This window comes from Talpa europaea (genome assembly GCF_964194135.1).
Source record: "Talpa europaea genome assembly, chromosome: 15".
NCBI classification, from domain to species: Eukaryota; Metazoa; Chordata; class Mammalia; order Eulipotyphla; family Talpidae; genus Talpa; species Talpa europaea.
The window spans coordinates 210,610-230,750 of NC_140083.1; the positions used below are offsets into that span (position 1 = coordinate 210,610).

The 20,141-nt window shown below is 67.7% G+C and overlaps 1 protein-coding gene across 1 annotated transcript; it reads right to left on the reverse strand.

Annotated features, from left to right (window-relative positions):
- Positions 1–839: 839 nt before the first annotated feature.
- On the reverse strand, positions 840–18,529 carry PPP6R2 (protein phosphatase 6 regulatory subunit 2; the record flags this gene model as incomplete). The annotated part of the gene is made up of 19 exons (XM_084254859.1): positions 840–1,368; positions 1,435–1,546; positions 1,685–1,803; positions 1,946–2,067; positions 2,147–2,204; positions 2,317–2,414; positions 2,669–2,749; positions 2,888–2,973; positions 3,706–3,821; positions 5,008–5,072; positions 5,777–5,983; positions 9,671–9,823; positions 10,605–10,731; positions 11,538–11,651; positions 11,742–11,854; positions 12,414–12,479; positions 12,897–13,034; positions 17,339–17,525; positions 18,303–18,529. 19 exons carry the CDS (start codon positions 18,527–18,529, stop codon positions 840–842), a joined length of 2,718 nt encoding a protein of 905 aa, XP_084110985.1.
- Between the last annotated feature and the right edge of the window lie 1,612 nt (positions 18,530–20,141).

Sequence of the window (20,141 nt, forward strand, 5' to 3'; positions counted from 1 at the left end):
GTGGGGACGGGCGCCCGGAGGCCCCGCCGGTGGATCTGGGGGAGCCCCGACCCACGGGGGCCGCGCGGGCCAGCCTGGGGCCCCCGGCCAGGCGGGGAACAGCACAGAGGCGCGGCAGTAAGAAGAACACGGCTTTTATTTGGAGTTGGGGTTCGGGGTGCCCTGTCAGATATCGGAACATTAAAAACTCGAAGTAACCCCGCACCCCCGGCCCCGCAGCCCCGCCCTTCCCGACGGCGCCCCGCCGCCGGCCGGCCCGGGTGGGGGCGCCGGGCGGGGTCTTTAAGGCAGTCGGGGGTGCAGCCGCCCCGCCGGAGGGCGCCTTATTGCTGTGCCCGCCGGGCCGGGCGCGCGCGTCCACTGCCAGCGTCACCAATGCAGCATTTATTTTTAAATTAAATTAAATTAAAGACAAATTGCATCACCAGGTAGCTCGGCGGCCGCTGCCTCCCTCGGGCCGGGCCGCGGCGGGCGGCGGGCGGGGCCCCCGGCTTCCTGCGGGGAGAGGCCGGCGGGGTCGCCCGGCGCCCCCCGCCCCGGGCCGGCCGCTCACCTGTCCTCGGCCGCGGGCCCCGGCGAGGCGCCGGCGGGGCTGGGGCGCGCGGCGGGCCGCGGGGAGGCGCCGGCGGGGCTGGGGGGCGCGGCGGGCCCCGGGGAGGTCGCGTCCGCGGGCGCCCTGTGGGGGCACGTGGTGGCGTCACGGCCGCGCGCTCCGCGGCGCAAGGTTTAGGGGTGCGGGGGAAGGAGCGGCCCCGCAGGGGCAGGGGCAGCGCGCGGGCGGGGTCCCCGGGCCGGGGGGCGCGGGCGGGGTTCGCGGCGGACGCCGGCCCGCGGCCCCATCACGCCTCCCAGTGCTGCCGAGCGGCGCGCGCCTCCCGCTGGAGCCCCCCAACCCCGCGCCCGCGGGGCCGCTCTGGACAAGGGCCCCCCGCCTCCCGCGCCTGCCCCGCGGGTCCCCGCGGCCCCCGGGCCCGCCCGCCCCGCGCACCTCGGGGCCGCCGCGGGCAGCGGCGGAGCCTCCCGGCCGGGTCCCGCGCCGCCGGCCTCGGGGGCCGCAGCCGCCGTCCGCTCAGGGCCGTCGCCGCCGCCGGAGGCCGCGGGCGCGGAGGGCGCCTTCCCGGGGACCCCCGCGCTCCAGGCGCTCGGGGGGCCGCGGCCGCCTGCAAGACGCGGCGTGAGGGGCGGGGCCGGCGGCCGGGGTCCCGGGCCCTCCCGGGCGCGCCCCTCGGCCCCGGCGCCCCCCGGCCCGCCCGCCCGGGACCCCGGCCGCCCCACTCACGCGCGCGCGCTGCGCCCGGCTCCGGGCCGGCCCGCGGGTCGGCGCTGCCTGCGTCCACCGGGGAGCTGCACCGGGGCCCCGACTCGGCGCTGCGGACGAGGGGGAAGCTGAGCCCCGGCCCGGCGCCCCGGGGGCGCCCCCCCCGCCCGCCTCACCAGCAGAAGGGCTGCAGGTCGGGGAAGGCGGCCCAGCCCGTCTCCGCGGGGGCCGCGCCCGGGGCCGCCGCCGGGGGCCCTGCCGGCTCCTCCGAGGCCGTCCAGGCGGCGCCTGCGGGGAGAGCGCGGTCACGGCCCCGGCCCCCCGCCCCCGCGCGCCCCCCGCGCGCCCCCCCCGCCCCCCCCGGCCCGCCCCCCCCCCGCGCCCCCCGGCCCGCCCCACCCCGCGCCCCCCGGCCCGCCCGGGTACCTTCCGAGCCGCTCTCCGCGCGGGGCCCGTCCTTCCGGCCGGGAGCGTCCGCCTCCGCGCTCCCCCTCCCCTCCCGGCCGTTCTTGGAGCCGCTCTCAGAGACCGGGACACCCCCAAACCTGCGGAGACGCGCGGCGCTCAGGGGCGGGGCCTCGGCGGGGCGGGGCCTCGGCGGGGCGGGGCCTCGACGGTGTGGGCGGGGCCTCGGCGGGCGGGGCGGGGCGGGGCCTCTGCGGGGCGGGGCGGGGCCTCGGCGCGCACCTGGCTCTGGCCGGCGCGCGGGCGGCGCGGGGCGTGTCCTTGTCCTCCCAGATGTCGTCCTCGTCGTCGTCGAAGGGCTGGATGCGGTCGCCGCAGCAGGCCTCGAACAGGGCGGCGCTGGGCTGGGGAGGGACAACGTGGCGCTCGGGCGGGCGGCCCGGCCGGCCCCCCGCCCGCCCCCCCGCGGCCCGGGACACTCACGCTGTCCTCGTCGGCGTCCGTGCGGAAGTTGATCTCCGCGATCCTGTCAAACGGGGCGCTGCGGGAACGAGGCCGCCTCAGCGCCGGCCTGGGCGCCCCCAGCCTGTCCCCTCGGGCGCGGGCCGGGGCGCGGGGCGGGCCGGGGCTGCCGGGCGCGGCTGCGGGCTCACTTGACGCTGTCGTCCTGGTCCGCGAACTCCTCGTCGTTGAAGCCGAACTGGTCCACGAAGGCGGCGGCCATCTGCTGGACCTGGTACTCGGAGAACGCCTGGGAGAGACGCGGCCGCGGGCGGCTCAGACCCGAGGCCCGGCACCGGCCCGCGCCCGCGGCTCCGGCCGGGCAGCCTAGTTAACCTCCACGCTTGCCACCGAGCCCCGGGGGTGCTGTCCAGTGCGGGGGGCCGGGGGGCCCCCGTGAACGGCGAGCGGGGCGGCCGGCCCCGGCGGCCGGGAGACGCTCCTGGAGGCCCCGGGGCCTCCGCACGGCCTGGAGGGCGCGGCCGCAGCGCGGCCCACACGCACCTGCTGAAGGGACAGCTCGTTAGGGAACACGCCCTCCATGTCCTCATCCTCACTCGAGGGGTGCAGGTGGTGGGTGCTGACCTGAAACGGCCAGAGTCGGCGCGCGTGAGCCCCGCGGCCGGGACCGCCGCCGCCTGCCCGCCCGGGAGCCCGCGGGGGCTGCTGGCGCCGAGCCGGCGCGGAAGGGGCAGCGCGGCCTGCGGCCCCGCCCGCGCTCACCAGGTCCACGGCGTTCCTGCGGTTGGTCTCGGTCAGCGTCTCCTCCACGAAGCTCTCCCAGCGCCCGCGGCAGTCCTCGGGGAGCCCTGCGGGGGGCGCCTGGTGAGCCGGCGCGGAGGGCAGGAGGGCGCTGGACAATGTGCCAGTAGCCGCCGCCGGCCGGGCCGCGTCCCTGGGCAGATCGGCGGGCCGGCTCCCCGGCCCCGGGAGTTCACCAGCCCGGGCACCCCGTCTTGGCTCCGGCCTCTGCCCCGCAGACCCTCGTCCCGGGCAGGACACACCCCAGGCCCGACTGGCCGAGGCCCCGGGGCCAGAACGGCTCTCCTGTCCTCGCAGAGCGGCCGGAGGCCCTCGGCTCAAACCTGCCCTTGGGTCCCCGGGGCCCCCAGCTGAGGGCACCGGAGGCGGCAACCAAGCCCAGGAGGCCGCAGGGCCTCACCCCCAAGCCATGCCAGCAGCACAGCCGAGCTGACCGTGTGCACAGTGGCCCCGGCCCCTTGCCCAGGCAGGGCCCAAGTCCCACTCGGGTGCAGCTGCAGGACGGCTCTCCTGCCCGTGGACCCACCAGGCCAGCTGGCTCGCTCCTGCCAGCACCCGGCCCCTCCCACAGGCGCCCACCTCACCCGGGCCTCAGGCCCCCAGGAAAAGCTGGGGCAGACAGCCCCTGCCCAAGTCCCCCAGTCCTGACCGCTGAGCAGTCACCAACCCAGCCCTCGGGGCTGCAGGCAACCCCCAGCCACCTCCGAGTCCACCCCTTGCTCCTCCTCTGGGCACCCCCAGCCCCGCCCGGCAGGAGGGTGACCGCGGACAGGGCTCACCTCGGATGGCCTCACTGGTGGGGGTCTGCGCGGGCCCCCTCTCCAGGTTCTGGGCCACAGCGTTGGCGATGCGAGTGAGGTGGCCCATGTTTCCACGCCTCATGCCGCCGGCTGCCCTGTGAGCGTACAGCAGCGTGGGGCCGCGGCCAGGCGGTCGCGCTGTCGCCTGGCCCCCACAGTGTCCCCAAGGGCCCCGTCCCTCCACCAGCCTGGCCTGGGGCGAAGCCGCCTGTGAGCTGGCCGTCTGGCCCTCTCACCACCAACTAGTCCGCACAGACCGAGCGCCCGTGCCCGCAGCACCGCTCAGCACCCTGGGCGGAGCACCGAGACCCCAGGGACCCAAATCCCCAGCCGAGAGCTGGAGCCCAGCAGGCCGGAGCGCGAAGGCCGGGGGGAGGGCAGACGCCTCGGCCGCCACCTGCCCCGACGGCTGTGCCGCGGCCTCGGGGGTGTCCTCTCGATTCCATCAGCTGCACGCACACGGGCTCCTGCAGCCCCGCGGCCTGGCGAGGGACGCGCGCCAGCCAGAGGCATGTCCGGAACCAGGTGTGGCCACGGCCCCTCCAGGGCCCCGGGGCGGAGACGGCCAGTAGCTCCCCGGGAGGACGCCGCCGCCCAGGAGCTGCCCCAGCCCCCCGGGGACTGCCGTGGCTCCTCCTGCCTGTAGCCCGGCCGGCGGGCAGGGCCACGCGGTCACACAGGCTGCCCGGCGAGGGGCAGCGGCCCCTGGGGGCCTGGCCTGTGCGGTGAGGCTGCTCCTGGCTTAGGCTTCCTGTGTGACGTGGCCCAGGCTGTCGTTTTCATTTCTCTAGCAAATTCCCTTTTGAAAGCATCAACGAGTGTCTTTTGAATAGTCTTTTAATTGCTTTTTCCAGATTCCTATTTTTGGGAGGGTGATTTTGAGGAGTTCAGGGATTTTGCTCTTTCTCCCTCCATCCTGCTCCCCAGCACTGCGCGGGGCCCCCAGGGCCGCATGGCATGGGCCAGGAGGTGGGGGGCGTGGCGGAGAGCCACGGGGCCAGGGCCTCTGGGCACCGCAGGCCGCCCCGCCCCTCCCCACAGGGCCCCCGCCAGCGGGCCCCGGAGCAGCAGGGCCAGGGGCCGGCAAAGAGCAGCGGCCGGGGCGCAGACATCGGTGCGGGTCCTGCCGCGGACGGCCAAGGAGGCCCTCGCCTGGACACGGCCCCGTCTGACCAGGCAGTCACAGCCTCTCTCCAGGGGCAGGACCGTCCGGCAGCCAGACCTCCTGGGGCAGCCCTGAGCCCTGATCGGTCAGTGTCCCAGCCACCCCGAGCCGCTTACTGTGTGTGGTCGTTGGCCTCCCAGGCCTCCAGGATCCTCTGGACTAAGCAGCACTGCTGGAAGAGCTGGGGGAGGGGATGCAGGTGCTGGGGACAGCCCTGGGCGCGGCACCCCAGGGCCCCAGGAGGACATCACCGGAGGCCCCAGGAGAGGACCAGCCCCTGCCGGCCCCACCTCACCTCCAGCCCCAGCCCCGCCGGCCCTCGTCTGCCCAGGCTGCTTCCCCGGCCTGGCCCCAGCCCACGCCTCCAGCTGCCCGCCCGCTCCAGGGTCCCATCCAGCGCGGCCTCGACGGAGATGCCCCGGCAGGCAGCCCGGCCCCGGCTCCCAGCCCCGGCCCCCGCCCAGGCGGGACCCATCTCCACTGATGCACCCGCCTCCACCCGCACTAAGCCTCTGCCGGGCACCTGCTGGCTGCTTGGGACACAGTGGGACCCCGGCTCTGGGGTGACCCCGGGGGGAGCACAGGGTCTGCCACCCACAGGTCAGCACACTGTTTTCGACAGGTCAGTACCCCCAGAGCTTTCCATGAGACTCTGATGCATGTCCTCTGCCCCGCGCCTCCCGGGGCCTCCCTCGCCCTCTACCCGCTCACCCTGTGGGCCCGGCGAGCGCGGGTCTGGCCGTGCCGTCCCCTCCGTAGGCCTCAGGGTGGCCACATCCCATGCCCCAGGCCCAGCCGAGCGGCCACTGGCGAGCAGCACAACGGCCATGTCCACAGGTGGGGGGGTGGGAGCCGCAAGGCACATGGGCCCCCAGCTGGACTTACATGGGTGACCATCATGTTCTCGGGGCAGCCAGCAGGAGCGGGTGGGGGCGCCTCGAGGCCCCCGGGCTCAGGCAGAGGCCCCGTCACGCTCTCGGGCCCCCTGGCTTCCACTCGGTCCTCGCGGGGCGCGTGGGACAGGATGGCAGCGATGCACAGCTCCACTTGGAAGTGCAGGAAGTTGTTCCAGGTGTACTTGAAAAACAAGTCCTGAGAAAGCAGGAGCAAAGAGCCTTGGCCCAGCAACTCCAGCAGCGCCCGGGCGAGCAGGCTCCACGGGCTGGCCTGGGCGGGGGTGGGAGAGCCGGGCCCGCGTCCAGCCGCCGGCCCGTGCGTCACCTCCGTCCTTGGGTCAGGAGCTCAGCTCCTCGGCTCGAGGGCCCTTTCCTGAGGCTCTGTCGGCCTGTCTTCCCCGGCCTCACCCCCTTGTAGACGCCCTTGAGCTGCACCCACATACCCGGCGCACAGGGGTGACCTTCCTCTCTGACTCTGGCCTTGCTACGGCATGTGTGCTGAGCCACAAATGGGGGGCATGGAGGCCGCTCCCCTGGACACTCACGTGGCCAGGTGAGGGCTGTCCCCTCCCTACAGCCTCTGCACATGGCAGGCTGCCCCCGCCTGACCCCTGAGCCGGTCGGGAGGCCCCAGCAGGGAGGGTGACAGGCTCGCCCCACCACCTCGCAGCTGCCCACAGCCCAGGCCACAGCAGCCCCGAGGCCAGCACAGCAGGTGGGCATGGGGCCGGCCCGCCAGGTGCAGGCTGTCAGGGGTATGATTTGGTACTTCCCCCCACAAAACACAGCCCAAACCTGGGCTCCAGCCCTACGGCGGGGAGGCCTTGGGAGACCTTGGAGGTGGCTTCACGCCGGCCCAGTCAGTCCCGCCTCCCACCACAGAAAGGCCCAGACCAGAGCCCACACCGGCACACATTCCACGCGCCCGCAGCACTGAGCCTTCCAGACGCTCACAGGAACTGAAGCGGGACACCCCTGACCCGGCCACTGAGGCCAGCACTTCCTCACACCGGCGTCGGGGGCGTCGCCACGAGGAAAGCCGCCTTCCAACCCGTCTGGTCAAGAGCACCGATCTTCCGTGCGAACAGCGACACAAAACCCTCAGCAAAATACACTCCAAATCCAGCGGCGCACCGAGAGGGCTGGCGATCCAGCAGGAATTATTTCCAGAACGCAAGGCTGGCTCGACGCGGCAACATCAGCCGATACAAGACGCCACTGCCCAGGGCAGGCCACGCCACGGCATGGAACGGTGCTGAAGGAACATCTGACAACACTGAACACGGTTTCCTGAAAACAGCTAGGAACAGAAGGACGCCTCCTCAACAGGATGGAGGCAGCTGTGACCAGCCCACAGCCAACGCCACAGCCAAGACGGCCACTCAGCGGCAAGTGGCTGCTTCCCCGGGCCAGGCAGGGGCAGGGCAGTGCCCGCGCCCAGCAGTTCCACTCGACGTGGGGTGGCGCTAAGTCCTGGCCGAGCCATCAGGCAGGAAAATGAAGAAAAGGAATCCACATCAGAAGGGAAAAGGGGGCCTCCCCTGGTGGTGCAGGTGGTCGAGTGCCGTGCTGTGAAGCTGCCGCAGCCTCTGCAGCGTCGGTTCGATCCCGGCCGGCCAGCGAGGGTCCCCCATGGCGCGCAGACCCCTCCTGCCGCCCGCGGCTCCCCTCAGCAGTGTCCTTCGGTCCTTCTGCCTGCTCTGCTCCCCGCTCTGGCTCTGGGGAACCCTCTCACCCTCCCGTGAATCTGGCCTGTGCCCCAGTTCTTGCATAAATAAATAAATCTTAAAAAAAAAAAGAAGGGGGCCTCCCCGGTGGCGCAGCGGTTGAGCGCTGGGTTGCGAAGCTGCCCGCAGCTTCTGTGGCACCGGTTGGGTCCCCGGCCGCCGGGTGAGGGTCCCACATGGCCTGCTCTGCTCTCCGTTCTGGCTCTGGTGAATCCTCTCACCCTCCCGCGCTTCTGACTGTGCCCAGTGCTGGTATACATACATACATACATAAATAAATAAATCTTTAAAAAAAAAAAAAAGAAGAAGAAGAAGAAGGGAGAAGAGTAAAATCATCCGTCTTCACTGGCGACACCATCCTATCAGCAGACAACGCTGAGGCCCTCCTGTGGCCCGGCAGAGCGGAGGCACCCCCTCGGCAAGCTCCAGGTGCGCATCGACACACAAACACCAGTCCTCTGTCCACACAGCGACCAGGACCAGGCCAGAAAGACGTCGGGAAGACCAACAATTCCACTTACACGAGCATCCAAAAGAACAACACACTTAAGAACGCATTAAACCTAAGAGGTGGGAGGTTTGTACTCTGAAAACTCAACGCCGCTGACGTTACAGAAGAGCTGGTCAGCGGAAGACGGCCTGTGCTCGTGGGTAGAAAGCGGAACTCTATGAGGAGTAGCCTGCCCAGGCGACTCAGACAGTCAATGCAACTTCTACCAGAACCCCAGTGGGGGCCTCCCTGGAGGTGCAGGGGTTAAGCACAGCCCTGTGAAGCTGCCCACAGCCTCTGCAGCTCGAGTTGGATCCCCGGCCGGCCGGGGAGATTCCCACAGGGCGCAGCAGACCTCTCGTGCCTCCTGCTGTCCCCTCAGCAGTGTGTCTCAGTCACTCTGCCTGCTCTGCTCCCCGCTCTGTCTCTGGGGAATCCGCTCACCCCTGCATCTCTGGCCTGTACCCCAGCTCTTGTGTGCATTAATAAATAAATCTTTAAATAAATAAATAAAAATAAAGTTTACTTATAAAAAATACATTTAAAAAATCCCAATGGTATTGTTTTTAGAAACAATACTCTTAGGGGACCGATCCCCCAAAAGACAAAAGAATCTTTAAAAAGAACAGCAGGTCTGCAGGCATCACACCTTCTGGCTCCAAAGCTCACTACAAAGTCACGGACTCGGCACAGCCCGGGGGAGACAGACACAGACGCCCTGCGCGGGCCGCGAGCCCTGGCTGAGGGGCGCCCGGCAGGGGCTCACCGCTCCATGGGGAAGGGGCGCCCAGAGGGGGCCCGGGCAGACTGGACGCCAGGCCCGGGGCCACCCTGCAGGCTCGTGGAAGGACAAGCAGCGTCCTGCGGTGGCGAGTTCTGGAAGGTGACACCGTGGACAAGCAGTGGAGAGAGGCCGGTGAACGGGAGCCACAGCGCTCCAAGGCTCACATGGCGAGGACCCCCAGGCGCGAGCAGGGGCTGCGGGGGCAGTGGGACGGGCACTCGGAACCGGCTGCAGCTTGAAGAGGCGCCGCCTCCGCCCGGGGCAGAGCAGTCGGGCTCCAGTGCCCCAGAGAACCAAGAGGCCAGGGCAGGGCGGCCATGGCGAGAGCCGTGTCCACGCCGGTGGGGTCAGGCGTCCACCGCACGGTGGGGTCTGCCGGCCCAGGAGCAGGCGGGCGCAGCGCACAGCACAGGGACGCCGCTGGGGGGCGGGGGGGCAGGCCAAGGCCGTGACACCAGAGACGGAAGGGGTGGCCAGCGCTGGGCGGGGGACACTGCCTCGGGGCAGCTTCTGTTCAGTTAAGTAAAGACGCCCTGGAGACCGGCGCTGGCCACACGGGCTCTCGAGCTGCTGCCAGAGCGGGGGGCCCGGCCGTGCTGGCAGCATCCGCATGAAGGCCGCGTGTGGGGGTGGGGGGAGAACAGTGTGTGAAGAGAGGAGGGGGAGAGGACCTGCTCCCCTGCACCCTCGGGGTGCAGTCAGGGCGGTGCCTGGGTGCCTCCGAGGCAGCCACGAGGCTGGGCCGAGCCCCAGTGCTGGCTCTTGCCGGCCAGGCCCGCTAGAAGGTCTGAGGGCCATAGCAGCTTGCTCCGGCGCCCCCGCCCCCGGCAGCAGGCCCCCTAGAGCTCACCAGCAGCAGCCCCCCCGCCCTCCGGCGCTCACCAGCAGCAGGCCCATGGTGTTGAGCCGGCACAGCTCCTGGTTGATGCTGGGCGTGTTGGTGTGCAGCAGCGCGGCCACCAGGCGTGCACAGTGCAGGCGGGCGCTGCCCAGTGGCTCCTCCAGCACGCCGATGGTGGTCAGGATCGCCGCTTTCTGCAAACACAGAGGCGCTGCCAGTCAGGGCCTGGTGGCCAGTGTGGCCTCCACTGGCTCCGCAGCGCAGGGGCCGGGGTGGGCGGGCGGCCTGCAGTGTGGGCTCAGCCGGACCCTCTGCAGGACCTCATGACAGTGGACGGGCGAGGGGCCCACTGCAGGGGCCATGGGCGTGTCCAAGACCAGAAGCTCCTGCCAAGACTCTCAACCTGACCACAGGCAGCCTGGACGCCCACGGGGGACAGATGACCAGGCGGCCTGCCAGGCTGGACTCGGGCATCTCCTGACACCCCACACAGCCACTTTCTCACCGACAGGATGTTCCAGAACCCCCTACCTTCGGGACGCTTACTCAGGGGGAGAGCAACCACCCAGGCTGTTGACCGAGGTGGACGCTGGGAGGGCAGTGGCGTGGGCAGCGAGGGCAGGGCAGGGCTGCCAAAAGCTGGGGCATCTGGGGGCACTGGTGACCACTGTCTGGGGGTTCTAAAGAGTGGTGAGTGGGCATCCGGGGGCGCTGGGCAGTGGTAAGTGGGCATCATGCACCTCATCTTCTCAGCATGACCCGGGCCTGGAGCAGCTGAGCTGAGCAAGGCCCAGGGCAGGCGCGTGGGCAGGAGGGGACTCCAAGACCAGGCTGCAGTGAGCCAGGCGAGAGGACAGCCTGCCCCAGAAGGCAAAAAGGTTGTAGGGGAGCTGCCAGAGGTCCACCCCAGGCCTCCCTTAAGAGAGGGACACTGGGCAGAGGCTCTGGCCCTGCGGCCCACACCGGGGCCTCTACCTTGGGCGGGTTGAGCAGGAGTTGGTGGAAGTCCTTCAGCCGCGGCTCGATGCCCTGCAGGACGCCGGTGCTGACGGTGCCCAGCCGGTCCAGTCCCTGAGAAAAGGAGTCCGCCAGGCCCTCGGCCCTGCGGGGCAGCAGACGGCACGTGGCTCGCGCCCACCCGCCAGCTCTCTCCCCCGCGGCCCTGCTCTGCCCCGGAGGGCGGCCGCTGGCACTGGCGCAGGGGCACCTCTGTGCTCCCTGCCCGCCGCCCCGCGCCAGGCACACACGGGCCGCACGCCGGCCTCGGGCTGGAGTCCGAGGTCATTCAAAGTGGCGGGCCCGTGGGGACGAGCAGCGGGGGCCACCAAAGCGGCGGCGGGAGGGCGGCCCCTGCGGCTGTTTGAAGCCCGGGTCCGAGACCTTCACATGAGCCCTTGCCCAGTCAAGGAAGGCACGGGGGGCCCCCAGAGGAAAACCTTGGGGGTCACAGACACCGCAGCAGCAGGGAGCGGGCGTCAGGGTCACGCGGAAGAAGGTGCCGTCCTGCCGGTCAGCAGAGCCGGGCTGGCCAGAGTCCAGTTTCAGGCCATAAGCTAACACCGTGGGACAGGGAGAGAGGGCGGCGCCTGCCCGCCGGGTTGGCCAATTTTTTGCCGTTTCTTGGTCGGAGAACCAGGGGCCACAGTCGCCCGGGAGGGGCCTGCCCACGCGCCCCGCACACGGGCCTGAGCCCCGATGGCCAAGGCCCAAGGGCTCACACACCCGGCTTCTCCCCGGCCGCAGCGGCCGCTACTTGGTGATGAAAGCCCGGTCACAAGCCCAGCTCGGCCCAGGCCTCCCACTCGGGCCAGCACAGCCAGGGCGGCCTATCCTGCCTGCAGGGCCCCCGCTCCCACCCCCCCCCCGTGCCACCCCCACCCCCACCCCACCCCGCCCTGAGACACCCACCCGACCCGCCTGGTGTCCAGCAAGGTCAGGAGCACCTGCGTCCCACTGACCAGGCAGCTCTCCGTCTGCTGACCGTCGAACATGTTCTTCAGCAGCTGCTCCACGCAGTCCTGCCTGCGAGAGGCAGGGTCAGCGCCCCCAGAGCCCGGCCAGGGGCCCCTCGTGCCCTCCCACGCCCACCCGGCTGCCCCACGCCCGACTCACGACTGCAGCGCAGCGAGGAGCGGGTCGGGCTCCGGGGCCTCCTGGGTCTGGCAGCCCTGCTCCCGGCCCAGCCGCACGATGTCGCACAGCGTCTGGGACGCATTGGACAGCCTCTGTGAGGACAGGGCGGACCTCAGGCCAGAGCCACAGGCCACCCCCGGGCCCGGTGTCCTCCGCCGAGGGAGGCAGGGCGGGCGGTTGGCGAGAGCCCCCCACGGCTGCTGGTGGAGGCCGAGCCTGCGCCCGCGCTGGGGCAGGCACCAGGGCCCCTCCGTGAGGCACGAGCCTGCGGGAACCACTGCACCAGCACTTGGGGACACCGGCCGCAGCGCCGGGCAGACAGGAGGGCAGGCCTGCGGGGGTGGGCGCGGCCTCTGCGCTGGGGGCCACCCTCCCACCCCCATCCCCCACCCCCCCGCCAGCGAAGCTCCCCGCCAGAGCTGAGCCTGGGCCTGGCCACGGGACCCCGAGTGCGTGGCCGAGGTGACCCCGGGGCCTGGTGAGCACGTGCTGGACCCGTTGGGTCTGGGGCAACTGTTTCTCGGCCACAGGCCCCGAGGGCACTGACTGCTTGAGTTTCCATCACTCGCGCGTGGTGTTTTAGTAAAAACAACCGCTCCTGAGTGTGAGCTTGGCGGGAGGGTGTGTGGCTGGCGGACAGTGGCTACTCACGTCCTCGTCCTGGCTCGGGTGGACCAGCTCCACCAGCCTCTGCACCGTCTTCTCCTCATCCAGCCACTGCAGGGAGAGGGGGCTGAGCGCAGGCCCCAGGCCACAAGGCTGGGGTCGCCAGCCCTGCACGCCAGAAGAGCCAGCGGCACCCCTGCCCTGGGGGACCCCCGCCCCGGGGGCCACCACTTAGAAGGGCTGTGGTCAGCGGCTCAGGCACCACTGACCGCCAGTGCCTGGGGGCGGCACTGTCTGTCCAGCTCTGAGGGGCGGCCGCGTGGCGAGCGGAACTGATGACCCGAGGGCGGGGCTGCCCCTTGATGCCCGGGGCCATGCCAGGAAGCCGTCCCGTCGCAGCCCGCCCTTCCCGGGAAGGCCTTGGCGCCGGGCCCGCCCCCACTCCCCTGAGCCAGCATGTCCCTGGGCCCCGCCAGCCAGGCCTTCCTGGGCAGCCGAGCGGCAGCTGCAGCGCGGGAGGACACTCACCTGCAGGACCTCCCGCCGCAGCCCCGAGGGCTCGGCGCAGCTGACCAGGCGCAGCAGCAGGTCCATGAGCGCCGAGGTGCCCAGGTGCCGTAGCACCAGCCCCACGAACTGGCCCCTCTTCCTCAGGAAGGCCACCACCTGCAAGGCACGCGGTGAGCCGGGCCGGGGCGCCTGACCCCAGGGCTGTGGGGCGGGCAGCACCCGCTTCACTTTTGAAGAGACGAAGGAGGTTCCTGGGGAGAAAGACTAGCGAGCGCTGACCCTCTCGGGGCTGCTGCGGGCAGCTTGGTGCCGACCTAGTGAATCTAGAAAAAGGTCTCAAGTCTCCCCAAGACTGACGTGCAGGGAAGGGCGTGACTCGTTCTAGAGCATCGAAAGAGACAAAGAGTCGGGCTTCCCCAGTGGCGCAGCGGTTGAGCGCTGGGTTGCGAAGCTGCCCGCGGCCTCTGCGGCGCCGGTTCGATCCCCGGCTGCTCCCCGGCCCCCGGAGGAGGGTCCCGCATGGCGCGCAGACCTCTCCTGCCGCCCGCTGCTCCCCTCAGCAGTGTCCTTCGGTCCTTCTGCCTGCTCTGCTCCCCGCTCTGGCTCTGGTGAATTCTCTCACCCTCCCGCGCTTCTGACTGTACCCCGTGCTTGTATAAATAAATAAATAAATCTTAAAAAAAAAAAAAAAAAAAAAAAAAAAGACAAAGTCAAGAGTCAAAAGCCCCCGGAAGCCCCAGCCCTCACACGTGGATGCGGAGCTCTGCCCAACACTTGGAGAAGGGCAGCCTGGCCTCACGCCCTCCCGGGGCCCGGCCCAGTGCAGGCGCCAATGCCTGCGGGGCCAGAAGCCCATCAGCCCACCGGGGCCCCCTCCCCGCGCAGGCCAGCCCCCCAGCAGGACTCCCCCAGGACGAGAACGGGGGAGTCGTGAGTGCAACTCAGATCTGACCGATGCCGATGGTCACTTGCGGCGCACACGTGAAAGGAACTAGAAATAAAGCAAACCCCTCCTCCGGGTGAGAGCGCTGCAGGGGCCCCAGGAGGGACAGAGGGCATCACGTGCAGGCAGGGGTCGCGGCCCCGCGCTCAGCGACCCCAGTGGACGCAGCCTCGCACAGGAACAACAGAACACCAGCTGGCAGCGCCGAGCACACGGCTCCCCGGGGCCGGCCGACACCCGCCGGGGGGCTGCTCCTGCGCTCGGGGCACAAGCTGGCCGTAGCAGCGTCCAGGAAAATCTCTGTGACAAGCCTAGGGCCACGGCCCAGCCCGGCCCTGAGGTCAGTTGCTTTGTTTTCCTTCTGGGGACAGACAAGTGGAAACTGACTTATTCAGAGTTTGCTCAGCTTCAAGTAGCGTAGAAGGCGAAGAACAGTAAGATTCACAAAACAATTAGGCCGTGATCCTCAACAGCTGGGAGGCTGCGCTGGGCACATGCAGGGGTGGAGAGCCCCACAGATGCCTGCGGCCGGCGGGGCAGTGTCGGGTCAGCGGGGTCTCCATGCTGAGGTGAAAACTTCACCCCTACACTGTTTACACGTATCAATTCCAGGAGCCTTGTCGATAGAAATACGTCAGGTAGAAAAGATAAAGTGGGGCTTCCCGGTGGCGCAAGGGTTAGGACACAACCTATGAAGCAATCCACAGCCTCTGCAGCACGAGTTCAATTCCCGGCCAGCGGGGGAGCTACCCATATGGCGGGGCAGACCTCTCCTGTCTCGCCCGCTGCTCCCCTCAGCAGTGGATTTCGGTCAGTCTGCCTGTTCTGTTCCCCGCTCTGGCTCTGGTGGATCCTCTCACCCCCCGCATCTCTGGCCTGTACCCCGGCAATTGTATGCATAAATAAATCTTTAAAAAAAAAAGATAGGGCCTCCCCGGTGGCGCAGCGGTTGAGCGCTGGGTTGCGAAGCTGCCTGCAGCCTCTGCGGTGCCGGTTCGATCCCCGGCTGCTCCCCGGCCACCGGAGGAGGATCCCACATGGTGCGCAGACCTCTCCTGCCGCCCGCTGCTCCCCTCAGCAGTGTACTTCAGTCCCTCTGCCTGCTCTGCTCCCCGCTCTGGCGAGTTCTCTCACCCTCCCGCGCTTCTGACTGTACCCAGTGCATGTATAAAACAAACAAACAAACAAATATAATAAATAAATAAATAAAAAAAAAAACATGCCTCTATAAAAAAAAAAAAAAAGATAAAGTGCCCAGGAGAGGACACAGTGGGGTCTGCTCACGACTTCAGGAGGCAAAGTTGTCTTAATATGAAAAATCCAATCACCAGAAATAAAAAGAAATATGAATCGGGTTACAGAGAATCAGAACTTCTGTTCATGGAACGACGTCACCAAGACAGTGACAAAGGAGCAAACAGCAAGTCAGAGTGAAAAAGAGGTCGGCAACAGAAAACCCACAAGGACTTGCTTCCATGAAAGACAGAAAACTCCTATGAGCCAAAAAAGAAAAGGCAGTTAAAAGAAATGGGCCAAAGATATCACCAGGAACATCTGGGAAGGCGAGCGCCTGTGTGTCGCAGCTCGGCCACAGCAGGGAGATGGGCCCACGGGGGCCTGGAGAAGCAGCATCACCCGCATCACCCAGGTCTCCCGTCCACTCACACTGACCACATGCTGGCCCTCCTTATGACTGGCCACGGCATAACCCCCAGAGTTACCACTAAAAACCTACACAGAGACACCAAATAACATGCCAGACAAACCAAGATCGAGTATTTCAATTATCGTGTAACCCCCAGGAGACAAGGAAAAGAAAACAGAAATGAACACCAGCAGGGACATGAAATAGCAGGCAAAGCCCTGACGTATCAATATTCACACTAAATGTAAATGGCCTAAATATGTAATCACAGGCAGCTCGACAACTACTAAAAACACACGACCCAACTGTATGTCGAGACAAGAAACTTCTTCAGCTGCAACAATTCAAACAGACGGCCACACACAAACGTTCCGGGCAGCTTGACCAGCAACAACCAAAAGCATAAACTAACTGTCCCCGGCCAGGTCAGTGCCCAGAGACCACAACACACCCACCACAAACACGAAGGGTGATGGTGCCTGGGAGGGTCCTCATCCTATGGCAGCATCTGTGTGTAAAAGGACACGACATCTAGATTTGTTCCAAAATAATCTGGGTCGGGGCTGAATAAAGGGTGCAAAGAAACCAAACCATTGACCACCAGTGACTGCTGCAGCCGTGCAGAGACAGGTGCTGGTCACACCATCCTCTGGCTACCAGAGGGTGAGGTGTGCCCTTGTGGAGAGGCGCCCCTCAGGGCCACACGGGAACACACGCTGAGCCCAGCCTGCCAGGGGCCAGGCAGCTCCCAGCGACCAACACCACGGGGCAGAGGCGCCAGGGATGCCATCTGCCGGAGATGGGGCAGGTTGAGCCAGAGGGGGGGTTATTACTAAAGAAAAGCGCCGGGTGCAGTATTCAGAGTGCGGGGCCATCGTGTGGGAGCCACCAGGCGTGCAGAGCTTGTCTGCTGGAAAGCCTGGCTGTGGCTGCGGCCGCCAGGGTGTGGAGACGCTGCTTTCTGTGTTTCTGTCTTGTGTGAATTCCACAGAAGCGGCTGCGTGTCTGTCAACAGGAAGACCCGTTCTGGGTGCGGCCTGGTGGGGCAGGGGACAGAGGGGTGTGACGTAGGCAGGGAGACTCAGGAAATGCCTGGGCAGCAGAGCAGACGGTCAGACTGCAGGACATTGTGGGGCCACACGGCCTCCACCCCAGGAAAGGTCTTCGGGCCTCTGCTGCCTACAGCACCCTGGCCGCCACCCCAGGGGGCTCCCCTGCTCCTAAGGGCCTGGTCCAGCCCAGTATAGGCCTGGCCACGCCTCTTTACACTGTCAGGCCCAACAAAGAGGTAAGTGGACACCCTCGGGCCTAGCCATGCGAGGCTCAGCCACAGCCCTGTAGGGGGAGCCGCAACACTGTCTGGGGGAGCCGGCCAGCTCCCCAGAGGAGAACACCTGCGTCAGGGAGGCGCAGGCCAGCCTTGCCTGGGTGACTTGCCCTGCCAGCCGCGTCCCTCTAGTCTACAGCGTGTTTGAAAGAAGAAAGGCCTCACGTCCTGGAGACACATGCTGAGCTATTTACAGAAGATGACGTGATGCCTGGCATGTCTAAGGTGGTCAGTGAGAGGGACAGGCCGGCTGCACTGGCGCCGGGGCAGTGTGGGCACCTCCACCCGGGCCGCGGATGCCAGGAGGAGGGCAAAGGGGTGGGGCCACGGCCGCGCTTGAAGCTGGACAGAGCCCAGCGCTAGGTGCCTCCTTCTACTTGCTCTGGGAGAGCACGCGCTGGACACACAGACACCCACCACCCAGGTGGACAGGCAGCAGGAGCGGGGCCGGTGCGGCAGCTCCCTGGAGGCCACCGTCCCCGTGGGTCCCGCAGTGTTCACACTCCAGGCTGCCCGGCCCCAGACACGGCCCGGCCCAGCCCTACCTGCTCTGTCTTCCTCGCGATGAGGGTGCCGGCGGTCTTGCTGAAGAAGCTGGCCAGCAGGGGGTTGAGGGGCGGCTCGTGGTCCAGGAAGCCATAGAGCAGGGCCAGCAGGGCCTCGTCCCCCCCCAGCCTGTCGTTGATCTGCGGCACGTCGCACGTCAGAAGCTCGCAGGCCGTGCTGGGGTACCTGAGGGTGAGGGCCGGCGGCAGAGGTGAGGCCAGGCGCACGGCCAGGGAGACACCGGCGCGCGGCCTCCTGGGAGCAGGTCCGGTGAGGGCGGCCCCGCCCGAGGGACAGCAGCTCCCCGGGCCCCACGGGTGAGGCCTGGACACTGGGTCAGGCACGGAGGGCTGCTGCACAGGGCCAGGCAGGACAGGCACCTGGCTCTGCGGGCCTCAGCGACGCCCACAAGAAGGCCCTGGTGCCGGGCAGCCCCAGGCGCCCCCAAGGCAGCGAGACCTCGAGACTGTGAGAGTCAGAGGACGAAGGGCAAGACCCGCTCAGAGGCTCTTCACAGCGCAGGAACAGCAGAGGGGGCCGGGGCGTTGCCTGGCGCTGCCCGGTACAGCCGGGGCTGGGCACCCCCACACGCAGACCTGCGCGGCTCCCCCGGCCAAGGCCCAAGCCACAGAGTGCCACACTGGCCACGGAGTGCCCCCTGCCCAGCAGGACACCATGTCCAGCCCCGGTCTCGGGCAGCCCCGCCCGGCTGATTTTTTTCAACCATTTAAAAACGGAGACCCTTTCACAGCTGGCAGGCGGAGGGGACGCCGCCCAACAGCCGCCCCGCAGGGACTGGAGAGGCCCCCCTTGGCCAACGGCCCACCACTACCCAGAGCCCTTGGAGCCCAGGCGGGGACGCCCCTCCCCAGAGAGCCCGGCCGGCGCAGTGTCACCCACAGCACACAGCGCAGCCGGCCTCGGCCAGGACGGCGCCCGGCCAGGTCACGGCCTCGTACATACTTGAAGCGGACCTTCTCTTCCATGTCCAGGGGCGGGTCCCGGGTGACCAGGCTCACCAGCTCCTCCATACACTGCGGCCGGCACAGGAAGTCCAACAGCCTGCGGTTCTGGGCCTTGCACTCCTGCAGGATGTCGTCCTCGTCCATCAGCTCCCGCAGCGTCACGCCCTCCTTGTCCAGCAGCTTGTCCACGTGGGACGTGGTGTTCAAGTCAAACTTCCAGAACATGGTGCCGGCGCGGAGCTGCGAGAGAGACCACAGCTGGGTGGCCCTTGTCTGACCCCGCGCGTTGCCCGCCACGCGTCCCTCCATCACGGAGGTCGGGGTTTTCATTTGCATTGAATTAAAGATATTTTCAATTTCCTTTATTTTTCTTTTGACGCACAGGTCACTTGAAGCACGAAGCGGAACCTTCACCGGGGACTGTCCAAGAGCTCTGCCCGGGCCCCCTGGGGCGCAAGGTGAGTCTCAGTGCTGTTGAGCTCGCGCAGCCACAAGTGAGACCCCGGCCATGGAGTGACCCCCAGGGCGCAGCGGACCTCTCCCATCTCCCCGATGCCCCCTCAGCAGTGGATTTCGGTGGATCCACCTGTTCTGCTCCCCGCCCTGTCTCTGGTGAATCCTCTTACCCTCCCGCGCCTCTGGTCTGTACTCTTATTATTTATTGCATAAATAATAAATAACAAATCTTAAAAAAAAAAAATCCCTGCCTTTGCTGTGCCAAGACCAAGCCTCTGTCCGACCCCAGGGCAGGTCCATGCGCTTCTCCCTTCCAAGCTCAGAGCCCACCCAGCCCAGTGGGAGTGGCAGGTGCCGCCAGCCAGGGGCTCCAGGCCCTGCCCTTCTCCAAAGCTCGCTGCCAGCCAGGAGCTCGCGAGTCTGGGGCTTCAGGGACGCCACGGGGCGGGTTGCCATGAAGGCTGTGGGCGCCCAGAGCTGGGTCCCCAGGGCTCGGGTGGCGCCGGGGCTTGCCCATGGGGTGTGCCTGGCCCGTCCCGGACGAGAGGCTGCGGGCTCCAGCGTGAGTTGATTCCATTACGTTTCGACTTCACGTGCTGGGGATGGTCGCCCTGCGGGCGCCTATCTAGGATTTCGTGTCTCGACGACGTGCCCCATCAGACCTGACAGCGCAGGTGTCTCGTTGAGACCCTCGCCAGCGCCCACCACCGCCGAGGCTCCATCTCTGCCGTGGGCGTGCGCCCCGCCGGCCTGCCCTCCTCCTCCGGCCTGCCCACCCGTCCTTCACGGACACGTGCGTTTACGTAAGTTAGCAAAGTTAACACGGTGGTGGGGTGATTTGGAGAAACGGGAAACCCTTTCCCGACACAACCACCAGCAAGGCAGACAGGCAGGAAGCTCCAGGGCCTGACGAGTGCCGGGAAGCCACCGCCCAAGCCCCGCGTGAGCCCACTGGACGCCGCCCACCCAGGTGGCCGGGACGGGTGCAGGGGACGTAAGGAAGAAGCGGCGTGGATGACGGAGAGGCCTGGGGGGAGCCAAGAGACACGGGAGAGCAGGCCGTGGGCAGCAGGCTTGAGGCCATGCACAAAGCCGCAGTGTTTCTACTTACTGGAACAGACGTCCAGGAAAAGAGCGGCTCTTCTTTAACAGTTTGTAGATTTACTGTATTTACTTGTGCATGCAAGAGCTGGGGTGCAGGCCAGAGGTGGGGGGGGGGGTGAGAGGACTCCCCAGAGAGAGTGGGCAGCAGAACAAGCGGATCTGAGGGGAGCAGCAGGGTGACAGGAGGGGTCTGCTTTGCCCTGTGGGTCACTCCCTGGCTGGGGATGGACTCCGGCCGTGGTGGCTGCCAACAGCGTCATGGCACAGAGAATGACCC